Below are 22306 nucleotides of genomic sequence, written 5' to 3' on the forward strand. Positions count from 1 at the left end.
AATCATTCAGGATGGAGAGTCTCCAATCAATATTACTAGCAATAGGGGAGAAGGATTGGATGCTCTCGGTCGATTTATCCGACGCCTATCTACACATTCCAGTGCATCAAACCTTTCAAAAGTACCTACGCTTTGCGATAGGCAGGCAACACTTTCAATTCAAAAGCCTCCCATTTGGGATATCAACGGCACCCAGGACCTTCACAAAGGTGTTACTTCCGGTTATAGCACTATTGAGAGAAAGAGGTCTAAGAGTCCTACACTATCTCGACGATATTCTTCTTCTAGCAGACAGTCGAGAAATACTTCTACGACATCGTTCAATTCTGATTTCCACACTCCAGCAATTCGGGTGGATAGTGAATTGGAGGAAGAGCAGCCTGGTCCCAGTGCAGAAGATGGTCTTCCTAGGAGCCGAATTGGACACCAGATCCAACACAGTAGGGCTCCCCCAGGAGAAACTTCATCCTCTTATCCGCAAAGTGAGAAAGCTACTATCAGTAGACCACCTATCGCCAAGAAAATGCTTAAGTATTCTGGGCTCAATGTCATCAACCTTTCTAATGGTTCAGTGGTCTCAATGGAACTCCAGGGTATTCCAGAATTCGTTCCTAAAACAATGGAACGGGGTGTCCATGTCACAACAAATAATCACCAGAGCAGTCAAGGAGTCAGTACGTTGGTGGACTCAAACCAACAATCTAACTCGCCGTCGTCCTATCGTTCATCCACTCCCAGAAATAGTAACGTCAGATGCCAGTTACCTTGGCTGGGGTGCGTATCATCTAGATCGGGGAGCACAGGGCCGCTGGCCCTTCTGTCCACAGGGGATAGTCTCGAATGTTCTGGAACTCAGGGCTGCATGGCAAGCACTTCTAACTTTCAGTCCCCTCCTTTCAGGGAAGAATGTCCTCCTGCGTATGGACAACACAGTGGCTGTGAATTATGTCCACAGGCAAGGGGGCACAAGAAGCAAAGTCCTAATGCGGGAGGTACGACCTATAATCGAGTGGGCCCAAGTCTACCTGACGGATCTCCAACTCGCGGACGATCTAAGTCGAATATTTATTTCAAACAACGAGTGGTCTCTCAGTCACAAGGCCTTTACTCTGCTGACACACAAATGGGGTGTTAACGATATAGATCTGGCAGCGACTCCAGCGAATCGCAAATGTACTCGCTTCTTAGCAAGGACCGCCTATCCAGCAGCAACAGGGATCGACTGTCTCCACCATCCTTGGGAATTTCGCCTAGGTTACATATTCCCTCCGGTGCCCTTGATAGCCAGGTTTCTGGCCAGACTGAGGACTTCGTCTTCCACGGTAATAGCAGTGTTGCCCTTCTGGCCCAGAAGACCATGGTTTCCGACCATCCTGCAATTGAACACAGAAGAGCCTCTCCCACTTCCACTGTTCCCAGACTTGCTCTCACAAGGGAAATTTCTACACCCGTCACCAGAACGACTACACCTGACGGCTTGGAAACTGAAAGGGAAAGGTTACTAGATCAGGGTTGTTCATTAAGAGTAATATCCACCTTACAACAAGCAAGGAAGAAATCGACAAACAACATATATAATAAGATTTGGAAAAGATTTTCTGCAATAGCCCAACTACAGTCCTGGAATCCCCTTTCTCCTTCAGTCTCTCAGGTGTTAGAATTCCTACAACTAGGCCTAGAGAAAGGCTTAAGGTCAAGCACTTTAAAAGTTCATGTCTCTGCCATATCCGCAATGACAGGAATCAAGTGGGCTTTAAACCCCCTCATCATTCAGTTTCAGAAAGCATGCCTAAAAAGAAGGCCTCCTAGAAAACCAATTTTTCCGACCTGGGACCTATCGATCGTCCTGGAAGCTTTAACCAAAGAACCTTTCTCGACGGGGGGATCAATATCCCTATGGGACTTGACACTAAAACTATCGTTTCTAGTTGCAATCACATCGGCCAAAAGGGTCTCCGAGCTGCAAGCTCTACTAATCAAAGAACCACACCTAGTTTTTTTTCCCAGACAGGGTCGTACTCAGACCTTCGGAACGGTTTGTGCCAAAGGTAGCATCTAGCTTCCACTTTAATCCGGAGATCAATCTTCCCGTATTTCTCAACACAGATGGAAATCCACACCCTCTGGACGTGAAGTCTGCAATATCCGCCTACCTGGAGGCTACCGCTCCATTCAGGAAGTCAGAAAACCTCCTAGTCATTCCGCATGGCGCCAAAAAAGGTCAAGCGGCTTCTTCAAGAACAATATCCTCATGGTTGATTAAAATCATCAAGAAAGCATATCTAGTTCAACACCTTCCAATACCGGAAAACCTGAAAGCGCATTCGACGAGAGCGATGGCGACCTCATGGGCAGCGTACAGCAGAGTATCACCAGAGACTATTTGCAAGGCAGCAACTTGGTCATCAAAAACCACATTCATGTCTCACTATAGAATAGATCCGGCTCAATTAACCACGATTGAGTTCGGGAGATCAATTATTCAATCAAACTCATCTATATCTTGTACTTGAGTAAATAAAAAAGCTTCTTAAAAGCACCCTCCCATGTAGCGAGTTATTTCCCACTGTGTGTGCTGCCATGATGCGTCAGGAAAACGGAAAATTGTATACTCACCTTTCCGTAATTTTCCTTTCCTGACGCATCCCATGGCAGCACACAGGATCCCACCCCTCTAAGGTGATAGTTACTGAGAATGCAACGGTGGACTCCTCTTCAAATCTTATAGCTAACCAGTCCTATCAGGTTGTGGAGGCGGAGTCACAACCCACTGTGTGTGCTGCCATGGGATGCGTCAGGAAAGGAAAATTACGGAAAGGTGAGTATACAATTTTCCGTTTTTATTTAACCACTTGCTGACCGCGTTATAGGTGAATGACGGCTACAGTGCCATTGCAGTTGATCACAGATTGAGGTAAAGAGCCAATCAGCGGCTCTTTACAACGTGATCAGCTGCTTCCAATCACAGCCAATCATGGAGGTAAACAGAAGCCAGTTATGGTCACTCCTTTCCTCATGAACACAGCATGAGGAGAGTAGAAGAGAGCTGGTAAGTGGCTTCTCTAAAAGGGACATGAACACAGCATGAGGAGAGTAGAAGAGAGCCGGTAAGTGGCTTCTCTAAAAGGGACATGTACACTGATAATCAGGACACTGATTATCAGTGTCTTGATTATCAGTGAAGTCCTAACAGTGCCACTTACCAGTGCCCATCTGTGCCACCTATTAGTGCCTATCAGTGCCTTCTATCAATGCCACCTATCAGTGCCTCCTCATCAGTGCTCACCAGTGCCGTCTCATCAGTGCTTATCAGTGCCACCTCATCAGTGCAACCTACTAGTGCCGCCTACCAGTGCCTATCAGTACCACCTGTCAGTGCCGCCTAACAGTGCCACCTATCTGTGTTTATCAGTCTCGCCTATCAGTGCCTCCTTAGATCCCACCAGTGCCTCCTCATCAGTGCCCATCAGTGCAGCCTATCAGTGCCCATTAGTGAAGGAGAAAAATTACCTGTTTGCAAAATTTGAAACTACGAAAGGGTATTTTTTTTTTCAAAATTTTCGGTCTTTATTTATTTTTAAAAAATAATAAACCCCACAGTAATTACATACCACCAAAAGAAAACTCTACTTATGTGAAAAAAATGATAAAAATTTCATATGAGTACAGTGTAGCATGACCGCACAATTGTCATTCAGTGTGACAGCGCTGAAAGCTGAAAATTGGCCTGGGCAGGAAGGCGGTAAACAAAATTCTACTATTGTATGGCCGGTGTTCTGCCTAATAGAGTCCGGCCATCAATATGTGTCCGCTCCGTACTCCGAAGCTGAACGGCGCCTGCGCCGTGAGAGGAGGTGGTAGCCCCACCATCCAAGCGGACATAGGGTTGTGAATTTTAGAGGGCCCCTCGCGGGCGAGCTTCGCTCGCCACGCTTCGGGCTCGGCCTCGCTGCGCTCGGCTCTTTTTTATTCTAACTCTATGTCCACTTGGATAGTGGGGATAGAACCTGGACTCACGGCGCAGGCGCCGTTCATCCTCGGTAATTTTCGGAATCTGTGTTCCTGTGTACTGCGCATGCGCAGTACGCAGGGGACAGCATCTGATGGAGGACCCTATTTGACAAGACATCGGCTTCACTGTGTCAGCCATACATGTCCTTCAGATGACACAGCCAGAGGCTTCCTAACTTTCAAATTGTGTTTACTACTTCTCTCTTCTTGCTGGAGCCATTAAAGACCAAATTTAGAACCAATTAGCATTTCTAGCTGGATTACACTGTCCCCCCCCCCGTCTCATCTTGCACTAATCTCTCTCGTGACACCTGCTCTCCTGTTGTGATCATTGCATGTGCCAGGGTTTAGGTTTTAGCTAATTGTTCTTTAGTTTGTCAATAATTAACTCTTTGGTTGATACAAGATTACAAAAAAAAAAAATCCTAACAGAGGAAATATGGAAGCTGGCGCTGGTCATTTCTTTTACACAGTAGTGAGCAAAATTTTTAATTTCCTTGTAAAAGTTTGAAGTTTTGGGCTAAATTTCACCATATTGGCAAAATGCATGTGATGCAAAAAAATTAAGTTACACACAAGCACATAAAATCCCCCCCCCAAAACATTTTTGGAGGGCCCCCTCCACCCCCACATATACGCGTAAACGCATGCTTCCGGGCAACTACGTGTGAAAACGTTGATTGCGATACACATGTTACATATCGCCGTGCACGCCAGCAATAATTCTAACACCAGACATCCTCCGTAACACTAAACAGATGCCCTTCTGCTCCAATAGAGGTTTCTGTCCTCCCTGAGCTCGCCTTAGGGCACCTGCATTAACGTTTGACAGGTGCACCGCCCCAGTCAAACTCCCCACCTGCCACTGTCCTCGGAGCGGGTCAGAGCGGGCTTTTAAAGTGTCGCCTATAGAAAATACAGGGTAAAGTTGATTAAAAAAAAAAAAAAAAAAGATGCCGATCTGTACCTATATCAGAGCGTCTCCTCTCTCCTGGCACTTTCGTGACTCCTCGACTCTCTCTCCTCCCTGGCTGACGTCAACGGGAGTGCTTGGCCCCGCCCACTGGAGCTGTCAGCCAGGCAGAGGAGAAAGCTGAAGAGTCACGTGAGTGCCAGGAGACGCTCTGATATAAGGTACAGATCGGCATCTTTTTTTATATTACACAGACACTGGGGCACATAATGTTATAGTAAAGAGGGGATTGCATGTTTTTATGGTAGTGGCTTAACAACCGCTTTAATGTATTTTCTGCATTAATGTAAAAGACCTTCTGCATGCAGCTCCCCCTGCAGCTTGCTCTGTGGGGCACTCAGCTGGGGGAGAAGCCAGAAGAGCTAGCAGGGGAACCAAGAACAGGAGCATCAGGGCTGCTCTGTGCAAAACCATTATACAGAGCAGGTAATTATAATATGTTTGTAAATGTTAATTTTTTTTTAATTAAAATAACAATCACAAAATTTGTAAGCCAATCACACAAGCAGAAAATGACATTTCAGGGAAGGTTGTTTACACCAACTGCGTACGGAAGGCCTTTAGGTTGCTGTATTACATTGAATTTTACAGACAATTAGCCCTTGTACACACGGTCGGTGATTCCGACTACCAAATCCGTCGGAGTAATTCCGACGGATTAATTCCGGAAGAGGTTCGGAAGTGATGTTGCATACGGACTAAGATGTCGGAAAATCCGATTGTACATAACATGATGACGTTATTTCGTTACGACAGGATTACGTTCAGGCTAGTAGCCAATAGCTTTGGTCTAGGAATTTGATCTGTGCATGCGTGGCACTTTGTCCATCGGAGTAGGCTACACATGATCGGAGTATGTCCGATAGGAGCATTTTGTTGGAAAATTTTACCGGCAAGTTGGAAAACTTGGTCCGTCGGATATTCCGACGGAAACAGTCCGATGCAGACCACACACAGTCGGAATATCCGACAAAACGGTCCGATAGGACACATTCCGTCGGAAACTCAGACCGTGTGTACAAGGGCTTACAGTGCTGCAGATTGAGAAGGCAAGGTAATTTTTAACATTTGATTACAAAAAGCTTTTGTAGCGGTTGTGTGTGTATATATACAGTATCTCACAAAGTGAGTACACCCCTCACAATTTTGTAAATATTTTAATATATCTTTTCATGTGACAACACTTAAATTACACTTTGCTACAAAGTAAAGTAGCGAGTGTACAGCTTGTATAACAGTCAACCTGTCAGTGCTCAGAGCATACGCACCACATCAAATAAGTCTAAATGGCTGTCATCCCAGAAGGAAGCCTCTTCTAAAGATGATGCACAAGAAAGCCTGCAAACAGTTTGCTGAAAACAAACAGACTAAGGACGTAGATTACTGGAACCATGTCCTGTGGTCTGATGAGACCAAGATAAACTTATTTGGTTAAGATGGTGTAAAGCGTGTGTGGCGGCAACCAGGTGAGGAGTACAAAGACAAGTGTGTCTTGCCTACAGTCAAGCATGGTGGTGGGAGTGTCATGGTCTGGGGCTGCATGAGTGCTGCCGGAACTGGGGAGCTACAGATCATTACGGGAAACATGAATGCCAACATGTACTGTGACATACTGAAGCAGAGCATGATCCCCTCCCTTCAGAGACTGGGCCGCAGGGCAGTATTCAAACATGATAATGACCCCAAACACACCTCCAAGACGACCACTGCTTTGCTATAGAAGCTGAGGGTAAAGGTGGTGGACTGGCCAAGCATGTCTTCAGACCTAAACCCTATTGAGCATCTGTGGGGCATCCTCAAATGGAATGTGGAGGAGCGCAAGGTCTCCAACACCCACCAGCTCTGTGATGTCATCATGGAGGAGTGGAAGAGGACTCCAGTGGCAACCTGTGAAGCTCTGGTGAACTCCATACCCAAGAGGGTTAAGGCAGTGCTGGAAAATAATAGTGGCCACATAAAATATTGACAATTTGGACTTTTTCACTTAGGGGTGTACTCACTTTTGTTGCCAGCAGATTAGACATTAATAGCTGTGTGTGTGTTGAGGGGACAGCAAATTAACACTGTTATACAAGCTGTACACTCACTACTTTACATTGGAGCAAAGTGGAATTTCTTCAGTGTCGTCACATCAAAGGATATAATAAAATATTTACAAAAATGTGAGGGGTGTACTCACTTTTGTGAGATACTGTGTGTGTGTGTGTGAGTGTGTGTATATATATATATATATATATATATATATATATAATTTTTTTTATAGCCCTACAAAAGCGGCATTACTCTATAAAGTATTTTTTTTTTTAAGCAAGGGAATACCTTCCATGTAGTTTGTGAGGATTACAGAAGCTCCTTGCAACTATCCTGTACCTGGTCTTATTCTAAAAAAATACCCTTTATTGCAGGGCTCGACAAAACCCGGGCGCCCGGTCGCATTTGCGACTAGAATTCCAGACCTGGCGCCTGGGGCAGCACAGCTGGGGAGATGCTGTCTCCGTGGCCCCCCCCCGGCGCGATCGCGTCGGGCCGCGCCGCCGCCGGCCGGTAATTTAGCCCCCGGCTTTGAGGCCTTCTACGATCCTATGGTTCCTTCTGTAATCTGGCGCCCTCTTGTGGTGGCCGTTGGAATTACAACCAGCAATGCTAATGGATGCAATGCTAATTTTCCCTGCCTGCCAGCCTATCTTTCTTCCCTTTACTCAGAACCCCTAAAAATTATATATATATTTTATTCTAACACCCTAGAGAATAAAATGGTGGTCGTTGCAATACTGTCTGTCACACCGTATTTGCACAGCGGACTTACAAGCGCACTTTTTTGGGGAAAATGTATTTAATAAAAAAAAAAAAATAAGACAACAGTAAAGTTAGCCCAATTTTTTTAATATTGTGAAAGATAATGTTGCGTCGAGTAAATCGATACCAAACATGTCATGCTTCAAAATTGCGCCCGCTCATCAAATGGCGACAAACTTTTACCCTTTAAAATCTCCATAGGCGACATTTAAAAAATTCTACAGGTTGCACTTTTTAAGTTACAGAGGAGGTCTGGGGCTAGAATTATTGCTCTCACTCTACCGATCGCAGCGATACCTCACATGTGTGGTTTGAACACCGCTTTCATATATGCGTTCGCTTCTGCACGCAAGCTTGGCGGGACAGGGCGCGTTTAAAATATTTTTTTTTTATTTTAACTTTTATTTTTATTTTTTTCACTGTTCTTTAAAAAAAAAAAAAAAAAAAAAGTGTGTCACTTTTGTTCCTATTACAAGGAATGTAAAAATCCCTTGTAATAGAAAAAAGCATGACAGGTCCTCTTATATATGAGATCTGGGGGGTCAGAGAGACCTCACATCTCATATTTACACTAAAATGCAATTTTAAAAAAAAATTGTCATTTGAAAAAAATTAATAAAATGTCCCTCTAAGAGCTATGGGGGGCAATGACTTGGAGACAGGTGGGGGGCTGGGGGCTATCTTCCCCTCACTTGTCTCCATGTCAGGCCAGGGACAGGTCCAGATCGCCGTCACGGACCCGGCTCCTAACTTTTTTAGCTGGCTCCTAGATTCCAAGCAAATTTGTCAACCCCTGCTTTATTGGCTTCCTTATTCTATGCTTTGTTCATTATTTGTGTACAAATCATGACCAAATAAATGAAAAAGGAAAAGAAATACAATAAAAACCCACTATATGAATTTCTTTGTAATTTGGGAAATAGCCTATATCCCCCTGTGTGGAGTTTTGATTGGCCCTGTTTTGACTTTTGCATGCTACTGATGTGTATACGCTACAAAATTTTCAATAAAAAAATATATTTGAACAAGAAAAAAATACTTAGTGAAAGAAGCTATCCAAAATGCACCAAAATCAGCATTCTCCAAACTTTCTAAACAAAGGGCTACTTTGCTATCCTACAGACTTTAATGGGGGCCGGACTGTGGACAGTGGGAGTAGAAAATGTCCTGGTATCCAATGGGAGTATACAATGCCCCATCTATGGTGTGAGTGGGGGAAAAGTGCTCCATTGTTGGTGTTAGTAGACAGAATTCTGCCCCATTGTTGGTGTCAATGGAAGGAATTGTGCCCCATCGATGGTGTCAGTGGAAGGAATTGTGCCCCATTGATGGTGCCAATTGAAGGAATTGTGCCCCATCATTGGTTTCAATGGAAATAATTGTGCCCCCTCTGTGTCAATAAAAGAAATTGTACCCCATCATTGGTGTTAATGGAAGTAATTGTGCCCCATCGTTGGTTTCAGTGGAAAGAATTGTGCCCCATCTTTGGTGTCAATGGAAGGAATTGTGCCCCCCTCGTTGGTATCAATCGAAGGAATTGTGCCCCCTCGTTGGTGTCACTCGAAGGAATTGTGCCCCATCGTTGGTGTCATTGGAAGGAATTGTGCCCCATCGATGTTGTCAATGGAAAGAATTGTGCCCCATCATTGGTTTCAATGGAAAAAATTGTGGCTCCTCGTTGGTGTCAATAAAAGGAATTGTGCCCCATCGTTGGTGTCAATGGAAGGAATTGTGCCCCATCGATGGTGTTAATGGAAGTAATTGTGCCCCATTGATGGTGTCAATTGAAGGTATTGTGCCCCATCATTGGTTTCAATGGAAAGAATTGTCTCCCATCGTTGGTGTCAATGGAAAGAATTGTCTCCCATCGTTGGTGTCAATGGAAGGAATTGTGCCCCATCGTTGGTGTCAATGGAAGGAATTGTGCCCCATCGTTGGTGTCAATGGAAGGAATTGTGCCCCATCGTTGGTGTCAATGGAAGGAATTGTGCCCCATCGTTGGTGTCAATGGAAGGAATTGTGCCTAATCGTTGGTGTCAACGGAGGGAATTGTGCCTCATCCTTGGTGTCAATGGAAAGAATTGTCTCCCATCGTTGGTGTCAATGGAAGGAATTGTGGCTCATCGTTGGTGTCAATGGAAGGAATTGTGCCCCATTGTTGGTGTCAATGGAAGGAATCGTGCCCCATTGTTTGTGCCAGTGGAAGGAATTGTGCCCTTCTGATGGTATCAGTGGGAGGAGTAGTGCTCCACTGTTGGTGTCAGCAACAGAAATTATGCCCCATTGTTAGTATCAGTGGATGAACTAGTGCCCCAAGGGATGGATAAAGGCAAGCAAATGGCATCTGGCCCCCGGGCCACAGTTTGGAGACCGCTGGTTCAAATAAAAGAAAAAAAAAGATCGAATGCAAATTTTGCCTCGGCATCTTCATGGGTAAGATTGAGAATTTGTGCTTTACCAAAATGTGACGCAAAGTAAATTGTGCTGAATTCACTTACCTATTACTTGTTAAAATGCATGGTGCACCAGGGTCTGTGGCTTTAATGCACGCTTCTTCTAGTTGCTAGGCTGTATAGAACTGATCTTTATAACACTATAGACTCCACACCATCTGCTTTCCATTTCTCATGCAAACTAGAACACATAAAACAGTTTATATACCTATAAAGACTGTCTGTGTCCTATCTATGAAGACTTGTTACGCTTCTGTTTGTTCTGATCCACATGCAGTCACAACAAAAGCGCTTTTATCACCGTTGTGGTTTTTTTTTTCTGTTGCCCAGCTGTACCCATATTCCCAAATTCCGTGTTACTGAAAAACAATTTGCATATTTCATTTTTTTAGTGACTCTACGTCCTTCAAAATCTCAGCATTGTATAAAAGGACAGCAAAATCACCATTATATGTATTATTGCTATTGAGTATTTTGAAACAAACAATTGGAGAATAATTTGGTATCGGGGGACAGATGGAAAGATTTATTTATTTTTGCTCACTGATTATGAACCAGAACGTTTTTTCAAATAGTAATTTGTAGTCGGGAGAAGATTCTGTACATGTCAAAAAAGGCCAAACGGATATTATCTTCTGAATTTACTTTTAGGCTCCATGCGCATAACTTATTTTTAAGCTCCTAGCAGCTACTTTAAGCGTTTTTTTTTTCTGCCCCTAGAAGCAAATAGTGTTATCCTATGTGTCCATGCTCATTATCGTAGGCTAGAAGCGTTTTTCCAACTTCAACTTCTAGGAGTAGAAAACAAAAAGTTTTTTATTTTTTTGCGTTTTTGGCCCCTTGGCCCTGATGTCTCATCGACCAGGGCATGTTGGTACAATGACGCCACAAGGGATGGGCACCCAATGGCATCAGCAGGTGGCCTCTTAGTTTATTCAGCGGTGGATGGCGGCGCTGTCATTCAGCAGGAGCCTTCGTCAGGGGCAGACCCCTTTTTTTTTCGTTTTTTTTTTCCAGGTTGGTGGCCTGCGTTCATTGTGATTGACGATGGATCTACATCAAGGGACATTGATTTTTTTTTTTTGATTTTTTTTTTTGATGAAGGACATTCGATTGTTTGTTTACTTTTTGATCTTCCAATGGTGAATGAGTAGTGGTACATTATATACCCCATATTCTAATGGTAAATGAGTAGTGGTACATTATATACCCCATATTCTAATGGTGAATGAGTAGTGGTACATTATACCCCATACTCATTTACATGAAGGGGCCAGGATCTGGGGGCCGAATTCTGATAAGTCTCCCCCCCCCCCGGACCCCTACAACCACTGGCCCAAGGTTGTGGGGAAGAGGCCCTTTTCCTTATCAACATGGGGACAAGGTGGACAAAGCACCTCCTCCCTTCCATGTTGAGGGCATGCGGCCTGGTATGGTTCAGGAGGGGGGCCCTTGCATGTCTCTTCCCCCCCTCCGCCTTCCTGGCCTGCTTGGCTGCATGCTTGATAAGAGTCTGGTATGGATTTGGGGAGAGGGGGGCCCCCACGCTGTTTTAAAAAAAAAATATGGAGTTCCTCTTAAAATCCGTACCAGACCCAAAAGGTTAAATTAGGGAGGGGATTCCCATGCTGTTTTTTTTTCCCCTCAATTAATTATTGCCGGCAATTGTTTTGTTTCCATTTAGCTGTCAGTGGGGAATCCTGCTGACAGCTGAGGAGTCAACTGTTATTAAGGACACAGCAGCCAGCTATTTACTGATTGCAAAGGCCAGCCGCTCCTTAACAAAAACGCTACAGATTCTAAACACTGGAAAAATGCTGGCAAAAAACGCAAAATAAGCATTTTTTTGTGGTTTTTAACGTCTAGTGTGCATGGACCTTACATAGACAATACCATATGAATCAAAATAATGTGATGGCAGTAAAAGAAGCGAAAAAGCCTTTACTAAATTAAAAAAACAAAGTTTCTGCTTGTATAAATGAGCAAATAACACACAGTAAGTAAAATATTGCAAAGCAATTTTGTTGGTTTTACTAGTAATATACTCTACCACTGAACTCAATTATACTTTGTTATATTTTAATGATACTCCTGTACAAATGTTAGTATTATTGTACAATTGTTATACCTAAGATCCAATAAAAGCTTATTGTTTAAAATATTGTCTGTGCTTTTGCTTTACCAAATTGCCTTTTTCGACACTTCGATTACTAACACCCTTTTTTTTTAAGCTCTTGTCTAACCGGCAATTTTTGAAAATATTTCACACGTTAAATTTGCATTCTTTGCTAGAAATTACTTTAAACCCCCAACAATGATATATTTTTTGAAAGCAGAGACCCTGAAAAATAAAACAGCAGTTGCAATTTTGTATGTTGCACAGCTATTTTTCAAAAGCACAGTGTCAGGAAAAAAAATATACTAAAATACATTTTAGTGCAAATAAACACAATATTATTTATTATACCTGATTTGGTAAAATATAAAAGATGGGGTTGTATTGAGTAAATGGATACCAAACATGTCAAGTCTTAACATTGCGTGCGCCTGTGAAATCTGGAACCAGCCACCCAGATGACTTTTTCCTGAAGGCCTTCCCTGGCTCTAAAAATTGATACCAAGCTAATAGCTGCAGCTACCTTGAGCTTGCATTAAAGGGTTTGAAAAGGTAAATATTTTTTCACCTTAAGGTAAAAAAACATCTCACAGTGACGGCACCCCCAGCTCCCCCCCCCCCCCCCCCCGTTTTACTTGCCTAACCCCTCGAAAGTCCCGCGCTCGCCCCCGACATCCTCTTTGCCGCTCAGCCCAGCCGCTGATTGGCTAGAGTGGATGGATTGAAAGCAGCGCAGCCATTGGCCCGCACTGCCGTCAATCACATCCAATGATGCAGCGTGTCGGGGGTGGGGCCAAGTGATACAGTGAGTGGCTATAGCCGCTGGCCTGTATCACGGGAGCGTGCCCGCAAGTGCTTCTCACCATGTGAGGAGGAAGCAGAGACAGCCGCCGAGGGACCCCAGAAGAGCAGGTTCGGGGCCACTCTGTGCAAAATAAGCTGCACAGTGGAGGTAAGTATAACATGTCTGTTATTTAAAAAAAAAAAAATAGTAACTTTACAACCCCTTTAACTCCTTGAATTCTGTGATGTTTATAAATGTATCTTGGTAAATAAGGGGTTAAACTGCTTGTTTAAAGTAAAAGAAAAGCCTAACACTATCTCTTCTCCCCACCTTTCCTACCTAACCTGTATATAAAACAAAAGTGTGTACTCCATTTACACTTGTGCGACTTGTCATGCAGCTTTGGACATCAAAGTTGAATGACAAGTCATTACCCATGTTTTCCAATGATAACCAATCATATATGCGTGACTTAATGCGGAGTTCCGCCCCCTTACACGCCACATTTGGCAAGTCGTTTTTTTGAGGGGGGAGTGGGTACCTGGTTTGGCAGGTACCCAGCTTCCACTTCCTGTTTTCGTCGCCTCGCCACCTAGGCGACTCCTCCTCTCCCCCTCCCTCTCTCCATCTTCTGGGACACGTCACAGGTCCCAGAAGATTGGCTGGCCACTAAGGCTTGATTCAAATCTATGCATTGTTAGTGCATTTTGCAGATTTGCACTACAGAACGTGTTCCATAGAAAACCATGTTAAATGGGCAGTAGTACCAATCTGCAAAATGCAAAAAGCACTAAAAATGCCATAGGTGTGAATCCAGCCTAAGAGAGCGCAGAGCGCCTCGTGCATGTGCAGCGCACACCGGGCTGTGAAGCCTCAAGCTATCACAGCCGGGTGCCCACATTTGCAATGCTGGCGCTGCGGAGAGGCGAAATGAATGCTTCGGAAGGCTGCATCTCTGGACTGAGGGACAGGTTAGTGTCTGCATATTAAAAGTCAGCAGCTACACTTTTTGTAGCTGCTGACTTTTAATAAACTTACAAATGAGTGGAACACCGCTTTAAAGTTTCAGCGACTTCAAAGTAGTTCAGGCATGGTCTGACTTTCATGCAAATTGAGAGCCATAGACCTTTAATGTTAATCCTCAAAAGTTGCAGGAAAGTTGTATCTGAATGTTATATAATGCAACTTGTGTGCAACTGTTGTCCAATATCACTGGTCAAAGTCGTATCCAAGTCGCACCCATCCATACTTGCGTTAAAGTTGTATAAAAGTTACACTCCAAAGTTGGAGCAACTTTGGAGTCATACAAGTGTGAATGGAGCCTCCACTCCAGTCTGATTACGTGATCCAGCAGCTCCGGCTCCCATGTGTCAGTGAACGGCTGCTGCAGGGGAGAGAAAGGAGCACCAACAACAACTGGGCTAGGCTTTTCTTCCATTTAAGAGCGATGCAACCAAATTCAGTTTCTTCTTTACTTATTATACTTTAAGATAATTCTGTTTGTTTCTCTGCAGTGTATTCACCGAGATGTCAAGCCAGAGAATATTCTCATCACCAAACACTTGGTCATTAAGTTGTGTGATTTTGGATTTGCCAGGATATTAAGTGAGTACATGTATAGCATAACTACAGTTCTGCACCAAGGATCAGTTGGAGAGCAGGCTCTTCCAGGGCAGGGCTGCAACCGTCCTGTTAAAGAGGAAGTAAACCCTGGTGGGTTTTACTTCCTCTTTATTTCCCTGCAAAGGCAAAGCATAATGGGCATCGCATAGTAGCCCATTATGTGTCACCTGAAAACGAAGCCTGCGATGTCACCGCTGTCCCCGCTGGCTGGAAGCGTCCATCTTCACCCCTCTTCCTTGCGGGGGCCGCGGACTCTGTGACTGGCCGGAGTTGTGTGACCTCAATCCCGCAAGCGGGAGCCGCCAGTCATGGCATGATCCCTTTTAGGAACGGCACGGTGGTGCCCTTTCTAAAGTGCGCATGCGCCGATGACGTTGGCGCACACGTATATTGTAAATATCTCCTAAACCGTGCAGGTTTAGGAGATATTTCCAGCACCTTAATATAGGCTTAAGTGTATGTAAAAGTGTTTGTACAGAGTTTACAACCACTTTAAAGCTGCTGTAAGCTATTTGCAAAGGTCTCTGCAGCTTGGAAACGCAACACCATGGGGTTGATTTACTGAAACTGGAGAGTGCAAAATTTGGTGCAGCTCTGCATAGAAACCAATCGGCTTCCAGTTTTTTATTGTCAAAACTTCATTGAAGAAGCGGAAGTTAGAAGCTGATATGCTAGCTGTATCAGATTTTGCACTCTACAGTTTTAGTAAATCAACCCCGTTGTGAGCTTTCTCTTGAGCCCAACAGGTGGCGGACTCAGGCCAGGACTTGGCGAGCCGCACACAGAGAGGTGCCCGGCATCAGGAAGGAGTAGGCCATTTATGATTGACTTGAGCTGCCCGTTATTAATCTTTAATAATCAAGTTTGGAAGAAAAGGCTTTATTCTAGCAATTATTCATTTCACAGATATTTTTGGATCATTCCTGAGCATTGTTATATGCCTGTAGGTTCTCTAGCAATATGGCCCTTTGCCCTCTTCTGGTAAAATGATTATCTCGGACATAAAAGGAAATTGTTGAAAAAAAACGTTCAGTGAGCTGCCCTTTCCAACTTATTTTTATAGGAAAACTGTTAGGCCCCTTCCACACGGGGCGGATCAGTACTGATCCGCCCCGTGATGATCCGCTCGCTCAGCGGGGATTGCTCCGTTGTCCCCGCTGAGCCGGCGGCAGACAAGGCGGTCTCCGCACACTGTGCAGGGACCGCCCTGTCAGCTCTCCGCTCTCCTCTATGGGGATCGGATGAATACGGACCGTCTGTCTGTGTTCATCCGATCCGCTCTGCAGACGGATAGAAAAATAGGATTTTCCTCCGTCTGCAGAATCGGACAATTGCGAAGGCGGACAATAGTGGGTGTCTGCGGATGTTCATCCGCAGACACCTGCTATCCCATAGGAATGCATGTATGTCCGTATTTCATCCACAAACGGATGGATGAAATACGGACATAATGTCCGCATGTGTGAAAGGGGCCTTAGGTTAATTTTATGTTAAATTTGTTTTAACATTTAAATGTTTTTACAATATTTTTTTATTTTTGCTTTATTTACTGTTTATATAAAATCGGTGTTTTAAAAATGACTATTTAATAAAAGGTACATTAAGTACTTTTACAGATATATTACAGCAAAACCTGTTTACTTTAAGCCCTTGTACACACGGTCGGACATTCCAACGGAAAATGTCCGATCAGACCGTGTTGTCGGATAATCCGACTGTGTGTGGGCTCCATCGGACTGTTTCCGTCAGAATATCTGACGTACAAAGTTTTAGAGCTGGGCTATGAAACTTTCTGACAACATGATCCGATCGGACTTTGTCCTATTGTGTGTAGAGAATCCTGATCGGACAAAGTGCCACGCATGCTCGGATCAAATTCCTAGACCAAAGCTATTGGCTACTAGCCTGAACGTAGTCCCGTCGTAACAAAATAACATCATCACGTTACGTACTATCGGATTTTCCGACAACTTTGTACGACCGTGTGCATGCAACACAAGTTTCGGACAAAATCCGCCGGATTTTGTTGTCGGAATGTCCGACCGTGTGTACAAGGGCTTAGACTTTCTCACTGTAATTCAAACCCCCTAGATATTTGTCTGGAAAGGAAAGAAAGGGTAAGGAGGGGAAGAGTCATTCCTCTGGCTCATTGTGGGGAATTAAAGAGTGGTGCAACCTTTACGCCTACGCTACTCTTCTAACCTGAGAAAACAGAGGAGATGCTGCTCCTAACCAAGGGGTGCATGGCCCTTTAATTAGGAGTGAACTGCTTTGTATTCTATGCTGAGTCTGTGACAGAAGCAGCATAGAGCAGTTCAGCTGGATCCTGGAGCAACTTGCTCTGATCTCAGTTGCCCCCCTCCCCAGTCTGTTTGCTTAGATCTGGGTGTAAAAGAGATAGTTGGTAACCCTGCAGGCTTTGCTTATGCAGTGCAATCACTGCATGGGCAGAGAAGCTTGTGAGCTATCTGTAGACAGTTCCCATCCTGTATGCCAGATCTGCTCTGGCAGGGATCTATAGTAGTTTACTATGGGATGCACCAATACTGTTTTTTTATTTTTTATTAGTGAGTACGGATACTTTGGGTAAAGTACTTGCTGATGCCGAGTACCGATATTTTTATGGTACAATTTGCGTCCATTAAAATGAATGGGCTCAAATCACACTGCAAAAAATCTCATGTGATTTGAACAGGAATGTGGTGTGATTCCTTTCTAAATCAAATGCAGTTTCACCACCGCTCCTATTGTCTTGTCATAGTGACTTCATCTTGGGTTCACACAGGATCAGTGTGGGAATTGGGAGCATTTTCACGAGTACGAGTAATCATAAAAATACTCGGTATTCGACTCCGGTGCATCCCTACTGAAACTGACAGTTTCTCTTTTTCCCTTAAACAGTAATTGGTGTGGGTGACGTAGAGAGTAGTGAAATAGAGCTATCTACTAAGTTGATGTGGTACACGCCACAAATTTTTAATTCCCCTAATCGAGTTCTTGGTGGAACATTGAGCTTGAGCTATTGAGCTTTGCAAACAGTTTTTCTTTTCCAGAACTGTATTATTTGAAATGTTCAATGCAAATATTTATATTTCCATTTAATGTTCTCTGTGACTGATTAGCTGGACCCAGCGACTACTACACAGATTATGTGGCCACAAGGTGGTACCGAGCGCCGGAGTTGCTTGTGGGTGATACACAGTACGGCCCTCCTGTGGATGTCTGGGCTATCGGCTGCGTGTTCGCTGAGCTCATATCTGGAATCCCTCTGTGGCCGGGCAAATCTGACGTGGATCAGTTATACCTCATCAGGAGAACTATGGGTGAGTGACTTGGATGTAGTTGTATTAAAAAATAACCCACAGCATTATAACAGGAATGAAGACAAGGGCGGATAAGGAATTTTTTTTTTTCCTTTAGGACAGGCATATGCAATTAGCCGACCTCCAGCTGTTGCAGAACTACAAGTCCCATGAGGCATAGCGAGACTCTGACAGCCACAAGCATGACACCCAGAGGCATGATGGGCCTTGTAGTTTTGCAACAGCTGGAAGTCCGGTATGCTCAGCATGCTAGTGCAGTAGGATGTCTGAAATAAATCTTTTCTTCACCACTTGCATATACTTGGCTTCCTTTCATTTCCTAGCTGCTCCAGTCAGCTGAACGGGAGCAAAAGAAAAGTCCTGAATAAGCTTACTAAGCTGCAGTTGGAGCTTGCACAGGGCTCTGTACTCATGTGACAGTGATGAATGGCCCAGCACTGTCACATGCTCCTTCATACCTAGAAGCATGGGGTTGACTTCTGGTGCTGAACAGAGTGATGGGGGAGCAAAGCAAAGGTGGGTATGTGGTGCTAGAGAGGGGGAATTAAAGGAAAGCCATTGCTTTTCCTGGTATAGAAAAGCAAAGTTTTGCGCAATGCTGTACCACCTCATCATGTACAGTCCCCAGCCCATTTAAAACAAATTAAGAAAATTTAACCTGCTTAACTACTTCCCGACCGGCACGTGACGATGTCGTTCGGTAGAATGGCACAGGCAGGCAAATTGGCGTACAGGTACGTCCATTTGCATTTGCCGCCATAACATCGCCGTGCATGCCGCCGGCGGCGCATGCCGGTTGGGACCCTCGATCGCTTGGGGATACCTGCGATGGTCTCACGGGGAGGTTGAACGGGGAGATGCCGATGTAAACAGCATCTCCCCCCGTTCTTCCTAGCAACAAGTGACACTGATCCCTGTGATTGGAGCAGAGATCAGTGTTCACTAAGACATAGCCCAGCCCCCCACAGTTAGTAACACGCCCCTAGGACACACTTAACCCCTACACTGTCACCCCCTGGTTAACCCCTTCAGTGCCAGTGTCATTTACCCAGGAATCAGTCCATTTGTATAGCACTGATTGCTGTATAAATGACAATGGTCCCAAAAATGTGTCAAAAATGCCCGGTGTGTCCGCCATAATGTCGCAGTCACAATAAAAATCGCTGATCGCCGCCATTACTAGTAAAAAAAAATTATTAATAAAAATGCCATAAAACTATCCCCTATTTTGTAAACGCTATACATTTTGCGCAAACCAATCAATCGCTTATTAAGATTTTTTTTTTTTGTTTTTCAAAATATTTAAAAGAATACGTAGCGGCCTAAACTGAGGAAAAAAATTTTTTTTTTATATATTTTTGGGGGATATTTATTATAACAAAAAGTAAAAAATAATGCGTTTTTTTTTCAAAATTGTTGCTCTATTTTTGTTTATAGCGCAAAAAATAAAAACCGCAGGGGTGATCAAATACCACCAAAAGAAAGCTCTATTTGTGGGGAAAAAAGGACGTCAATTTTGTTTGGGAGCCACGTTGCACGACCGCGCAATTGTCAGTTAAAGCAACGCAGTGCCGAATCGCAAAAAGTGGTCTGGTCTTAAGCCAGCAAAATGGTCCGGTCTGAAAGTGCTTAACCTGCACCCCCCACCCATTCCTATTACATACCTTTATTTTAAAGCCAATGACATCATCAGTGGGAATCTGCGCTTCTCTATGCAATGCAGTCAGATTCATGGTTGGTGGGAAGGCCCACACACGATGCTGAGCCTTGATTGACAGAACTGAGATCCAATAAATTAATAGGATAAGGCCAGGGAGTGTTCAGTTGGGGAGGACATGGTAGATGATGCTGGACACCCCCCAGCCAGGAAATGAGGCAGGCTCTGTATGACTTGCTGCAGCATCTACTGCACAATGCTAGTAGCTAACAGTGTGCAGTGACCCCAGAGTAAGCAATTTCAGTACAGGAGAGGAGCCTATACAACTGTGCAAGACTGAAGTGAAGGCTGGAGATGCTGCAGAGAAAACTGTAGGGGGATGCAAATCATGCATCACGTTCATTGTGTTAAAGTCAGCTGCACGCCCACACAAAAATAATGATTTGATTCCTTTATTGAAATTTCATAAAAGCACTGGATGGGTACAGGCAAACAGGGGAAGAAAAAGGCAAGGTTGACGCGTTTCACACAAAAAACTTGAATTGTGTGAAACGCGTTAACCTTGCCTTTTTCTTCCCCTGTTTGCCTGTACCCATCCAGTGCTTTTATGAATTTTCAGTATAAAGGAATCTAATCATTATTTTTGTGTGGCTGTGCAGCTGATCCAAACTTCTTCGCTTTATGTATACTGCTGCAGTGGCAGGGCGTGTACCCCACTTCATGGTATTGAACTTGGATTAGTAGCCGATGCCGACTCACCTGTGAGCAGCGGTACTCCCTCCTTCACTCACCTTCAGTCTCTTGCTTTTTCTGTGTAGCTCCTTCCCTTCCCATCTGCTTCCTGGAAAAATACTGTCGGCCAATCTTGTCTACCTTGCAGGATGATGTTTTCTTTTATGGTGACAAATAGGAGGGAGTATAAACTGCACAGGGGCAGCTGTTAAATTGCGTTCTTCTGAAATTCACCAAAACATTAATTACTGAAAAGAAAATTAAAGGCGGGAGGAGACCTTGTCATACATTGCGTAATTTATGTTTTTTGAGCCCCGATGGGAGGCAACGCTGGTCACATGGCTCGATGCAATGCCGCTTATTCTGAATGGCGCACAGTGCACCTTGCCGACGGACGTGCATTAAAGCGCAGTGCAGTGCATTAGGATAAGCTGCGGTATGATGCTCTGACATAAATAGTACATGCACCTTTTTGGTTGCATTAGGCAGCCCCATTCATTTGATTGGGCTGCCTTAACGCCATGCACATTACCAAGGAACAGTGGTGTGAATGGGCCCTAATAGGCTCTTTTAAAAAAACATTTGAGTTGACCATTACCATTTATGGTGTGCTACTAACAAGATACGCAGCAGAATACAATATGATAGATTTCTGATTGGCTCTTATGATATCTGTGCACTTTTGCATTGCCACTGCTTTTGTGCTTCTTTATTTAAAGCGGTAGTAAACCCAGTTTCAAAAAACACTTACATTCTTGGCATGCCGGTGTCCTATCAAATATGGTCCCCCATCAGATAATGTCCGCTGTGCACTGCGCATGCGCAGTACACAGCACACACAGATTCCGAAAATAGCTAAGGATGAACGGCGCCTGCGCCGTAAGTCCAGGTTCTATCCCCACCATCCAAGTGGACATAGAGTTAGAATAAAAAGAGCTGAGCCCGAAGCGTGGCGAGCGAAGCTCGCCCATGAGGGGCCCTCTCATTTTCACAACCCTATGTCCGCTTGAATGGGCGGGCTACCACCTCCACTCAGGGCGCAGGCGCCGTTCATCTTCGGAGATTTTCCGAAGCTTCGTCTGCCCCGTACTGCACATGCGCAGTACGGGGCGGACACTATATGATGGCAGGACACTATCTGCCAGAACACCGAAAATGCTAACTTTCACATTGGCTGTGCTCTCAACCAAACTTTCAAACCATCCAATGGCTGGTTTCATAACTGATCACATGTGCAGCATTATGACAGTTGAAGAATCATTAGAGGCCAAGATGGCAGCTTCCTTGACTGAAAATGATAGAAGGGTTTACTTCCGCTTTAATAAGATTGTGTTTTTGTCTGTTTTTTGTCTCCTGCAGGTGATCTTATTCCCCGGCATCAGCAAGTGTTCAGTACCAATATGTTCTTCAGTGGGGTCAGCATCCCGGATCCTGAAAAAATGGTGAGAAACCCCTCCCCCACACACCCCAACTGGAGGCAGCACAGCAATCCATGCTTGCAGAATGCCATCACGCTTTGTCATATCCCTCCTGTTGCTAATGCCCTACTCTATTTTCAGGAGCCCCTGGAATACAGATTTCCAAATATCTCCACTAATGCAATGGGACTCATGAAGGTAAGTCTATTTTTTTTTTTTAACAAGAGAAAAATCCAAAAACTTTTTCTACGTTTTGGATAAAATGAGGAAGTGTTAAAGCTGAACTCCAGCCTCTTCTCTTCAGTCTTGCCCCTCCCCCATTTTAAAATCACTGATTGCTCTGATTTTACTGCACACTGGAAGCTTCTCAGGCCCCATTCACATATAAGAATTCTTTGCTCTAAACTCCAAAACACTCAG

At 44.3% G+C, this 22306-nt stretch overlaps 1 protein-coding gene across 2 annotated transcripts in view; it reads left to right on the plus strand.

The window, feature by feature from the left end:
• CDKL1 (cyclin dependent kinase like 1) overlaps positions 1–22306 on the plus strand; it is a 113479-nt gene that overhangs the window by 85507 nt on the left and 5666 nt on the right. For both annotated transcript variants that reach the window (XM_077467604.1, XM_077467603.1), the window contains exons 5-8: positions 14648–14738; positions 17879–18079; positions 21828–21910; positions 22028–22084. In XM_077467604.1, the coding sequence (XP_077323730.1) occupies positions 14648–14738; positions 17879–18079; positions 21828–21910; positions 22028–22084 (432 nt within the window). The remainder of the gene's footprint in view (positions 1–14647; positions 14739–17878; positions 18080–21827; positions 21911–22027; positions 22085–22306) is intronic.

Source organism: Lithobates pipiens, unplaced genomic scaffold (assembly GCF_037356315.1).
Source record: "Lithobates pipiens isolate NorthernLeopardFrog02 unplaced genomic scaffold, aLitPip1_a1.2 Scaffold_57, whole genome shotgun sequence".
In the NCBI taxonomy this organism is placed as follows: domain Eukaryota; kingdom Metazoa; phylum Chordata; class Amphibia; order Anura; family Ranidae; genus Lithobates; species Lithobates pipiens.